The 12,489-nt window shown below is 34.4% G+C and overlaps 1 protein-coding gene across 1 annotated transcript in view; it reads left to right on the top strand.

Annotated features, from left to right (window-relative positions):
- Window positions 1-10,800: 10,800 nt before the first annotated feature.
- The window catches only part of GYS2 (glycogen synthase 2), a gene marked incomplete in the record, with an annotated part of 53,021 nt that continues 51,332 nt past the window's right edge, over window positions 10,801-12,489 (top strand). Inside the window, 1 exon segment of the mRNA XM_019630363.1 lies at window positions 10,801-11,271. Coding sequence (XP_019485908.1) covers window positions 11,151-11,271 — 121 coding nt within the window.

The raw sequence follows: 12,489 nt of genomic DNA, 5'->3' as shown, positions 1-12,489 counted from the left end.
AAATGTCTATGAATAGAAAACTGTTAAAGCGTATCTACTCACTCAATGGAACATAATACTATTCCATTGTGTACAAGAATGAGCATACTCTTCACAGATCAATACAGAAAGAAGTATTGATAAGTGAAAAGAATTGCCTGCAGGAAAATGGAGGGAAAAAAGGAACATATTTTATATTTGATTGTATGTCCATTAAGAAACTATAAGGCTGCATAAAAGCCTATGGGAGGAAGAGTGAGACCTGGGCATATGAAAGGGAGCATTTCAGGGTACAATTTTTATACTTTATGGTTTTTGAAGCAGGTGAATGCATTATTTATTCAAGTTTTTAAAGAAAAAACTGCTTTTAATGTAAAAAATAATAGCAAGGACATTAAAATCTTCAGAAATTCTGATAAATTAATTTTGTCTTGTTTCACTTTTTTCTCAGCCTCCTGCACTTTGGAAAAATAACAGAAAAAGCTATATTCTTTTATGAAGTGTCCTTTGCAAATATTCTGAATGTTCTAGTAAAATATTTTTGTTTTTTGGGTTTTTTGTTTGTTTGTTTTTTGTTTTTTGTAATTTTCTTGCCTGGATCATAAAATAAAGCAACCATGCCTCTAGGTAATTAGATTTTAAGAGCTACTTGCTATTGTTTATATAAGTCAATTTCCAAAGCTTTTTTAAATTTTAGTGCTTTCCCTTGTCCCTTGTGAAGCTTTGAGATTTTACTAAATGTTACACTATATAAGATATTTTCATTATATAACATGCAATAAACATTATTATAAGAAATAAATTCTGTATCTCTTTTCAAACCTATGCAATAGGCTGTTTCTGAATAGACACTGTGTTTCAAAGTCTAGCATTGGGATGTGTGTTTCCTTATTTCTAGATTATTGCTTGAAATCCTAATGAATCTAATGAAGCTAATGATCGAAGAAACACCATTCTCTTTAAATATTCTGTATTGCTGTATCTGTGCTCAGAAAATAGAGAATAGACTGTATAACATAACAACCAATAGGTTTAATGGGGTGATAGGAAGGAAAAAACAAATTCTTACATCCCTAGAAGATAGATTTAATTTAATTTATTGTGAAACAATCAAGAAATTATATTACTAGGATCAGAGAAGAACAGACATATAGGTGATGAGATCATTCTGAGATGAATCGGGTTTGGGTAAATACAACTTTTTAAGAAATATCGAAAACCCTGAGGCGTAGAAAGGTTAAGTAATACAGGGAATTTTTCTCCCAAGAGGAAAATAAATTAATCAGAAAGTGATGATAATTCACTTCCCAGGTTATCTCTTGTTTGTTCTACTTACATGGTATTTGGTCACCCACGTTACAAAACACTCGAGGTTGCCAAGCAAGTCCTCCTAGCAATGAGAAACTAGATGGCTGCCTGCAATTTGTGACTCCCACATGATACCAGGCAGCTGGTGCTTTCAATTCACAAAGACTTAAATAGTCATTTCTAATCAGCTACATAATTCTAAGAACAATGCATAGGGTATTTTTAACAGTATCTAAAATACATACACACACACACACACACACACACACACGTCAAGGGCTTTGCAAAGAGACATCATAAGCTTACTTAAAATTTAAAGATTTATAACATTCTGTTTCTATATTAGGGATAGAAACAGAATGTTATAAATATTTATTTTTATATATATATAAAATATTATATATATATAATAATATATATAGTATATATATATATATATATATATATTAGGGATAGAAACAGACTATATATATATATATATAGTGTCTAAAAATGTATACACATGACTTGTATTCATCTTTTGTTATCAGTATATATTGAGTATTATAATTTTAATACAGTTTTTTCCTTTCTTGAAATATGTATACATTTGGTAGGTACCCTGTGTGTGTGTATGATGAAATATTGTTCTGCCATAAAAGAAAGGAAATTCTGCCCTTTGCAACAACATGGATGGACCTTGAAGACATTATGCTAAGTAAAATAAGTCACACCAGAGAAAAACAAATACTCTCTGATCTCACTTATATGTGGAATCTAAAAAAAAGAAAAGACAAAAGAAATAAAAAACAAACAAACAAATAAACAAACAGAAAATGGGCTCATAGATACAGAGAATAGATTGGTGGTTGTCAGAGGTAGGAGGTGGGAGGGAGTAGGTGAAACGGGTGGAGGGGTCAAAATGTACAAATTTCCAGCTATAAAATTAATAAGTCTTAGGATTTAATGTACAGCATGGTGACTATAGTTAATAATACTGTAATGTACATTTGAAAGTGGTTAAGAGAGTAGATCTTAAATGTTTTCATCACAAGGAAAAATATTGCTACTGTGTGGTAATAGAGGTTAATAAGGCTTATTGTGGTGATCATTTCACAATATATAGAAATATCAAATCAAATGTTGTACACCTGAAACTAATATAATGTTGTTTGACAATTATATCTCAAGAGTAAAATAAACTTTAGGAAAAGCTGCAGGTACTGTATCCTGTAAGATCTTGTAAGCCAGGTTTAGGATCCGTCAAGTGGCAACAGTGGATCCTGGAAATCATCACAAGAGATGATTGTAACTTAGACAAGGGTGATGGAGAAGTAGAGAAATGCAAAAATTCTGGAGATATATATGAGGCTTAAGAGAAAAAGCAGTGATTAGGCCACAGTGGTTAGGAGTACAGATTCTAAAGCCAGGCTGGCTATTGTAAATCATGGCTCAGATACTTGTTACCTGTGTGACTTTGAACTTATCCATTAACTTTAGCATTGGCTTTCACATCTGTAAAATGAGTATATTATTGGTACTTCTATCCCAGGGTTGTTGTGAGAACAAAATACTTAATAGACATAAAGCACCTAACACATAGCCTGCCACAAGCTCTAGATATGTTTGATGTTATCAGCTTGGATACGGGGAATATAGATGGAGAAGAGGAGTCCAGAGGACTCTCAGAAATGATGTTTACTGTATTAAAATAATGCTGAAATTGATTAAGAATGAATTGTTTAAGAGCATGAAATTGTTAAGCTCTAAACAATCGATAAGAAATTATTGTGGTTTTACCGAATGGGAGAAAATTTTTTCCAGCTCAGACCCCCATTAGGAAATCACACTCCTTCAAAAAGTTATTAAAAATCAAAAAAGAACACCATTTTTTTCAAGGAATGCTCAATATCAATGAGCAAAAACACAGGTAGCTTCCCAGATATCACAGAGCATTAATATTAAATGAAAAAAAGAAAGAAAAAAAACAACCAACCAAACAAACCACTGTTCCTTGAGCAATAAGGAATTAGCAGCAAACTTCTTAGGAAACTATTGAGACACACTCATTCATCTATTCTTTCAGCAAATATTCCTGGAGTGCCTATAACATGGCAGGCAATTTGCTAGATGCAGAGATACAACAGTGATCATGACAGATAGGGTTCTTATGTGCCTAAAGATTGATGTGGAAGATTGATGTTAAACAAAATCCAAAGAATTATTTAAACTAAAACTCTAGATGCAGGGCTATTCCGGTCAAACTGGCAGAGCAGGTAAATGCTGTGCTTGCCTCCTCTCATGACCACATCAAAATTACAACCAAACTATAGAACAACCATCACTGAGAATCACCTGAAGTCTAGTTGAACCAAACACATATAGAAGAAGCCACCTTGAGACTGGTAGGAGGGGCAAAGACACAGAACAGGCTGGTCCCACTCCCGCGTGGGACCATTAAAAACTGGGAGGAATACCTTGGCTATGGAGGTCCCCCCTGAGGAGCAAAGTGTCCCAGCCCCACACCAGGATCCCCAGCCCAGGGTTCCACTGCTGGGGAGAGAAGTCCCCATACTTCTGGCTGTGAAAATCAGCAGATTGTGGCTGAGATGGGAGTGGCTGCAGTTCCAGGAGCTCCTCTTAAAGGGCTCACACAGACTTACTCGCTGATGGAATCACTCGCTTTGAGCTCCAGCGCTGGGGTAAGCAGCTCAAAAGGCACCAGGGACATATTCGGGAGGAACTGAGTTGTCTAGCTTGAGGAAGAGAGCTGGAGGGGCAGTTTTTTCCCAGGGATAGGAGCTGGTGGAAGCCATTGTTTCTTTGTTGAGCCCTCTCCTCCCCCAGCGTGCAGACACAGGTGGCCACCATATCACACTAGTGATAAAGGCTTTAAAATACCTATGAATAAATTAAATAAGGAAGGAAAATAAAATTAAAATCTTATGCAAATAAAATTATAAAATTATTAATTATAAATTATAATAAAATGATTTTATAAGTTATCAAATTTACTAATGACAAAAAACTTGAATACAGAGCTATTTTATATTCTTGGGTGGGAAGACAATCTCATAAAGATATTTGTTTTTCCCAATATAAAAATTTACTTGCATTCATTCCAAGCAGAATCTGAATGAATTCATGTTTGGTTTTGATGTTGGTTGAGTGGGAGGTGCGAGGGGGAGAGGATAGTTTTGGTGGTGGTAGATTTATCCAAGTGCAATGAAATTACATGACATATTTAAAGTACTGTTGCAATGTGGTCATAGTGTTCAATTAAAATGATACCTAGAGACTAGTTAGGATGAGGAGGAAGGCTAAGACAGTTAATAGGTTATAGCTGAGGATGACTTGGGCCATAGTCGGGCGAGGCAACAGAGAGAAATAGACTTCTTTGAGCTATACTGAAGATAAACAATTGATGGGACACAGGGCTTTAAACCAACTTTAAATATTTACAGACACAGAGTAAATAATTTGGAAGCATTAGTAAAACCCTGGCATCAGATAGTGACTCCCAGTAAAGAGTGTCATGGAACAGATTGCTCCAATAAAACCTGGGCATCTCAAACAAAAGAGAGATCCAGAAATGATGAGGAAAAAAAAGACTTTTCTGTCAGCCACAAATAGCTAAGGGTTTTCAGCAGCTCCTTGCAAAGAAGAAACCAAAAGTTAATAATAGAACTATCATTTGTATTTTCCTGCATAGATTATGTTTAATTTAAAATTGTAAAAATTGTTCATATTATTCATGGCATAATGTGAATTCAGTTATTCTTACCTAACCTTGCTGTTTTCATAATATCCTAAATAATTAAACCCTCTAAAGATTGCTATATGTTAAATAACTCCACTGGGTGGCTGCTACATGAATTGCACTCAAGCTTCTGGTATCCAGGGTAAGGTAACCAGATGAGAGTATTTCTCATAGAATTTTGTTTTAAGAAGCCCAATTTCTGTGTGATACAGTGACTCCAGACAATAAATTATGGTACTAGGGGAGGATCAATCCCTTTCTACCTGACTTCTTAGGCAAGTTTCAGAAGGTCAAGTCTCCATGAGAATGTTTTTCAAAAATATTATTTTGGCAAATAATTACCATCACTAACAAGAGTAAAAAGTCTAATCACAACAATCTTCTGAAGCCCTTAAAAAAATCATAAGAGAAAGAAACAGAGGTTTAAAACAGACAATAACTTTCTCTTCCCGTTATTCTATAAACTGCTCTGCTCCTCCCCGAAGCAAACAAAAATTTTTATTTTAAATGATGTATTTTTGTAGAGGTGAATTTACAATATTTTATATAACTAAAATAAAATTCTTAATTTCACAATATGCTCACAGGCTGATACACATGTCCCAGCACATCTCCAAAGTTCCTGTGGTGTGACGAATTATGCCAGGTATTGAACCAATAGTAGTTCACTGAAATCTCAAATAGCCATTTTTTTTAATTAATAGAATCCACCCAGTTTCAAACACAGATTATTTTCTCTTGTAGAAGTAATTGGGTATATTACATTTTCTAATTAAGATCTATATGGTTTGAGACAAAATAAACTTCCAAACAACTTGCAAGATCTTTTTCAATTTTTTTCCACAAGTAATCTTGTGAAAGCTGTATGTTCTATTCCTGAATCAAGACCTAATTTTAACCAGTTGCAAAGTGGAGAGAATAAATGCTTTCAGAACAAACAGTATCTTTGAACTTCAAACCAGAAGTGAATTTGGTCTAGAATTTAAGGGTTCAACATCAGTTTTTAGTTACATACCTCTAACCTATAGTGTCTCCATGTATTGGCCAATCTCCCCTTGAAGGAAAGAACTGCCGGGCAAATTGCCAAAGAGATACTAAATTGCTTTTAATTTTAACTCTTGTTTGGTTATTTTAGAAGATACTGCATGCTTTATATCCCGATTGTTCATTTCCTGAACTTACTTGAGTGGTATCTGCTTGTACTGCAGTTAGTTTATCTTTTCTGATCGGTTCGCCCTCAGGAATATGCTACTCATTACATAAGAACTATTACTTAATTATAATATGACATGATATATATTCAGGAAGAAAACATTTTTCATGATTATGGATGTAAGATGGTTACCCAGTTTCATTCTTTTGCAGGTGGCTGTCCAGTTTTACCAACACCATTTATTGAAGACACTGTCCTTTCCCCATTCTATATCTTTGGTGTCTTTCTCATAAATTAATTGACCATATATGTGTGGGCTTATTTCCAGGCTCTCTATTCTGTTCTGTTGATCTATGTGCTGTTTTTCACGCCAATGTCATATTTTTTTGATTACCATAGCTTTGTAGTATAGTTTGAGGTCAGGAAGCACGATACTTCCAGCTTTGTTCTTCTTTTTTCAAGATGACTTTGGCTATTTGGGGAGTTTTGTGGTTGTGGTTCCATACAAATTTTAAGATTGATTCTTGTATTTCTGTGAAAATCTCATTGGAATTTTGACCGGGATTGCATTTAATCTTTAAGCTGCTTTGGGTAGTATGAACATTTTAACAATATTGATTCTTCCAATCCTAGAGCATATAATATCTTTCCATTTATTTGTGTCTTCTTCAATTTTTTTCATCAATGTCTTATAATTTTAACTCTTATTATTTTAGAAGATAATGTGAATTTATCTTCTGTGAATTTCAGTTCACAGACCCGATATATAATTCACCACCCTCAACATCCTTTAATTACTTGTTCAATACTGGCTTTCCCCGCTGGGATATAAACTTCGTGAAGTTGAAGGTTATAATCATAGCACCTGACATACTGCATTCAATTTTCCATTTTAATTCTGTTCCTGTCGTCCCAACAGCAACACATGTATAATAAGGTGCAGACAACACACAGGTGAGAGCATAGAAATGAAATACGTAGGGGTGCCACCTTGGAAAACAAAAGCACTCTTTTTAATTTTAAGAGGAAAAGAATAAATGCTAAGTATCTAATTTCCACTGCTGCTTTTATAACATTGAGAAGAAAATAGGAGATTATTTATATAATGGATGAAGTTTCACGTTCTAGAATGTGTGACTGATTTGCAGGCTCCATAACCTCAGACTCCAAGCCTCCTCTCTTGCTCTTCTCAAGATTCCATTAAATTGTTTCAGAGCATAAATGAGACCACATTGCTCCCCTGCTTAAAACCACCCAATGACTTCCTATTACAACCTGGACAAAATGCAAGCTCTCAAGCAGCGTCTCTATGACTTGTTCCCTGCTTTGCTCTCTGACGTCCTCCCCTCCAGACTTCCACTCATTCTTTATGCTCTGGTTTCCAGGCACATCTTTCTGTCCCTATAAGAGTTAAAGGCATTGCTATATTTTCTCCCAGATCTTCAAGTATTGCCTTTTTCTCATTATTTGTGCCTCAGTTCAAATATCGCTTCCTCAAAACAGTCTTCCTTGCCCTCCCCAGCTAAAACACCCATTTCTATCGAATGGCACTCCACCATGTTGCAGTTTTTCTTCCTCAGAAACTTAGCAGCACTTGAGATAATATAATTTGTTTATTTGTCTACATGATTAATGTCTATCTGTTCACACAAAGGCAGGGGTTTGTCTACTGTTTACTGAAAAGATCTTCAGCTCCTAGAACAGCAGCACATAGTAGGTGCTCATAAATACATTAACTGAATATTTCTGGATATGCAAGTACAGGCTAATCAAGCCTTTGAAATTCTAGACTTCCAAGATGATTGCAAAATGTGAAAGCAAATGTGTGGTTTTCTAAATCTATCTAGTGACCTCTGCTGGAATACTTACCAAGGAACCTAACATGAACCTTCCGTTTTTCCTAATTGTCCTCTCCCCTTTTTTTATTGAATGACAAAATGTTAGAGTTTGAAATTAGGGATCAGAAATATTTGATACACCTTCTCCCTTTTTGGAGAAACCAAACCTCCCTCTCTGGATGACTGTTCCCTTCTGCTATCTATTCATTAATTTGTGCTTTTAGTATAAATCTTAGAGGAGAGTAGTCAGGATTTTCAGAGTATTAAGGAAGCAGAGAACTTTCTCTGAATCTCCTCCAGACATTATTGCATAAATGAGTGCCTTTTTCTCACATATTTCTGAAAGAGGGGGATTCAACCAGATAACATGGATAAAGATATATTTGATGGCCTTATTTCATATGGTTCCACTTATTTCATCATTGCTGATTCAAGGAGCAATTTTTAAAAAGGCATTCATGACTAAAAAGCAAAGACTTGGCAAAGTGTGTCCTCATGTTGGGATAACAGGATCAAAGGAGTCTTATAAGTCTACTTTGAGGGGTCCTTAGGAGATGATATGTTGTTGAAAGTGCTGGTAGTTGAGGCAAAACCTTGAGTGCCAAGAACCAGGAATTTCAAAAAGTCAAACTAATGAGAGGGGGAGTGAATGAAATAATTATGAGGTGATCTGATTAAGCTTTCAAAAACTGTTTTACTTATCCTGTGTATAGTATGAATATATGCATACAGATTTACTGCAGAAAATTTGTAGAACACTAGTAAAGAAAAAGGACCACATAAATATTAATCGTATTCACTACCACCTAAAGAAAACCATTGTAAGAATTTTGTTCATATCTGTTTCAGTCTTCTATTCATACATACTTCACGAGTAGAAGTGTATGTATACTTTCATACAAAATTGAATTAATCATACTATCTATTTTCTTTGTGTGCTACTTATTTTTATTTAGTATCCATGAAATATTTTCATTGATGTAAGGTCATTTCCCCCCCCAAAATGTAATTAATTATTTGAGCAGATAACAAATATATGCATGTGGCATAATTAAAAAAAAATAAAGGAAAATAAATAAGCTTCCCTTTTATTCCTTTCCTCTTCAATTGTAACCATTGCTTCTAGAGAAAGCTTTTAATAGACCACTAGACCAGTCTTTTCATATAAGACTGCAAAGTTACTGAAGTAGTTGGTATAGTGCCAGGAACTATATTAAGTATCTTATAGAAATGACCTTATCGCCATTTTAGTAAGAAGACCAAAACTTAGGTAAGCGGCAGATTGAACTTGCCCCAGTCACGTGGTACCTGGTACATGAATAGAGCCTTACAGTAGAATTTGGATATTGAGAACTGGCTATCCTAGGGCTTGCTCAGCCCTGGAAGAAGCAATCTCAGGGTTGCTGCAACTAAACACTACAAACCTGATGCTCTGTCATCACCCTGCCATCCCATTCTCACTTCTTGTCAACATGCCTTTCTGTTTGGTTTTACTGAAATTTGTATTTGCAGGACTCCCAGGAGTTATGTCAACATGAGCAAATAATTTTGTGAAGGAAAAAGTTATTTTGATAAATTGGGCTTCTATCTTGACTATTTTAGTAGTTGATTTTCTTGATTAGCCATATAACTTTTTTTCTTACCATGTGACTGAATAATAAACTACTTAAATTTACTTTTACAAAGATAAGAATCAAATATGCCAAGAATCATGGAAGACATTTAATCTACTTGATTGACTTTGATTTATTAATATCAGATAATAAAATATGGTTTTATCTACCTTAAGTCATTAAAATAGACTTAAGTCAGGCCAACTATATAGAAAATGGCTAAAGGCCTAATAAAAGGTTACTAATAAGTAACAAATAGTGATAGTAGTAATAAATAATAAAAATAAAAATAGTAATAGTGCTAACAAGTAACAAATTATTTTTTGAGAATTCTGCTTGCAATTCTAATGTGAAGGATATTTTGTGTGAATTTCAATTCTACTGCTATAGTGAAAGATAATGTAAAAATATTGATTATAGGCTAAATCTGTAAAGTAAGATGTTTCAAAATGAAGCATGCTTGTGACTGTCAGTCAGTACTTCATTTAGGAACAATATAGAATGTATCTGTGTGTATGTGTAAATAAATTAGCACATACATACTTATATACATATAATCACATGAAAAAATAAATATAAGGCATTTACTGGTAAGGTGACCCTGGTCGTATTTCAGAACCTAATATATTTTGCAATTTTCCTCCGTATTTGAATAGCTTTACATCAATTAAATTATTCTTTATCAGTTTGATAATATTTGAGGTAAACGTACAAATAGGACTAAAATTAATTTCTACTATCTCATTAAAATGATAATCTAATAATCACTGATGGGTCAAAACTACATTTTGATTATGTTACGTTCAAAGACACACTGGCGTTTGTACTTTTTCACAGGAAAATTTTAAAGAAAAGTGATTCAGAAAAGGGAAGCCAAGCTCTGTGCTTATCTTCAAAATTAAATTTGTAGATATAGAACAAAATAACTAGAAATAAGTTCTTTAATGCTCTAGAAATGAGAATCGAAGAACAATACTTAGGCAATCTAAAGAGACTGAACACATAGAATCACGTCTCACTCAATTTTGCATGTAATCTGAAACGGTCTGCAAACTTTATAAGGGGAATTGCTAATCTTGGATCACTTTGGGAATGATGCAATAAGCACGGGTGACCGTGTGAGTATAGGAATTCAGTACAAAGTACAAGGGCTAAAGGTCTGGGCTTGTATCATGATCAGCCTATGAAGATGCCACCATCGGAGGGGGTGCTTGCCTAAACCCCAGGCCCAAGGGTTTTACTTGTGATTTCTCTGGGTCGTCTGGGTGGATTCTGACTGGAGATACTGTCCTCAGTGGACCTGCCCAGAAAGACTGTAAAGAGGGGCTGAGAATTCCTCCTTCAACCGGGAGTTCTCTGAGAAGCACATGGGATTTCATTCCTCAGGTTTCGTCCTATGAGAAGCTACCAGAGCCTGGGATCTACCAGCTTTGAGCCTGCGTGTCTCTAAAGCGCACCGCTCCTGGGATTACAGTCAGTTGAACGGGGGATTCAGAAAAGTTTCTGAGGACTGAATAAGAATGCTCCGAGGCCGGTCCCTCTCTGTGACATCCCTGAGTGGGCTTCCTCAGTGGGAAGTTGAAGAACTTCCCGTGCAGGATTTACTGCTCTTTGAAGTCGCTTGGGAAGTGACCAATAAAGGTTTGTACTGGCCCTGAAGGTGGTACTTGCCAGGTTGCTGAAGAATGTAGATGAGGAAAATGAAAGAATGAGAATGAATTGCCAGTGAGGAAGGAAAGTATTCAAACTGAATGTTAGTTTTAGGCTACACTTAACCTTGTATATATTTCAACAGGCAATGAAAACTTAGACTTGTGTATGTGTTGAAGGGACAGAATGTTGAAAATATTAGTCTTTGCCATGGAATGTATATTTAAATTAAAATTTGAAATTTAATGACAAATTTATGACAAAATAGAAATAAAAAGTTAATATTTACTTTTTTGGTTTTATGATTTGTTTTCAGCAAAAAGCACAGTTTTGTACTTTATTTTAGGAAGAACTTTACCTGATCAAGACCAATTAGAAACTTTAACTCCATATAATGTTAGCAATTATATGAAATACTTAATAATGTTTCTAATAATTCAACATTAGCTTGGAATTAAAGTTTTAACTTAGAAGCAGCTGAGAAGGCATGATATTGAACTCTTATTAAAAAAATAAAAAGTAATTTTTTTCAATAATATATACATAAATTATAAAATAAGAAAGGAAATCAAATTATAATTATTTCCCAATAATGTATAATCTCATTTGTGCTGGATTGGAGTACTGCAACTAAATGATTTTAATAATAAAGGTATCTGTAAAATTATAAAAAATAAATTTCTTATGGGTTGATATTCTCTAGCTTAAAAGTGTCAACACTACTGAGGGAATATTAGTAAGCAAAAGTAAATTTTGAAAGTTGAATTGTTCAGGGTCATCCTGGACCAGGTCAAGTGATTGATGGGTAAAAGGCAATGGTAACTTGTAGAATTTAAATGATCTGAAATGATAGCATGAATGTGATATATTACTTCTTCCTTTTGGCTACTCAGAGCTTCCATAACTTCAAAAGTAGAGGAATTATATTGGCATTTGTTCATATTTTCACCTGATGCTAAATATTCAAAATTATCATGTGTATGCATTCATAAAATTCATAACATCATGAATATCAAAATTAAAAGTCAATGCTGCCTATGCAGAAATGCACAGAATACATGTAGAAGTAAGCATAGCCTTCTTCTGCAGTTCAGTGAGAAGGAAGCAAAGAGGACAGAAATCTTATTTTGTAGAAGTGAAGTGTTTTACAAATAGCTGTTTCTAATGTTCTTTTTCCAGGTGTTTAAATATGTCCAAAGTTCCTGAGTA

This window comes from Hipposideros armiger, unplaced genomic scaffold, assembly GCF_001890085.2.
Source record: "Hipposideros armiger isolate ML-2016 unplaced genomic scaffold, ASM189008v1 scaffold_904, whole genome shotgun sequence".
In the NCBI taxonomy this organism is placed as follows: Eukaryota; Metazoa; Chordata; class Mammalia; order Chiroptera; family Hipposideridae; genus Hipposideros; species Hipposideros armiger.
Note: the sequence above shows the minus strand (reverse complement) of the source record. Positions and strands in the feature narration are given on the sequence as shown.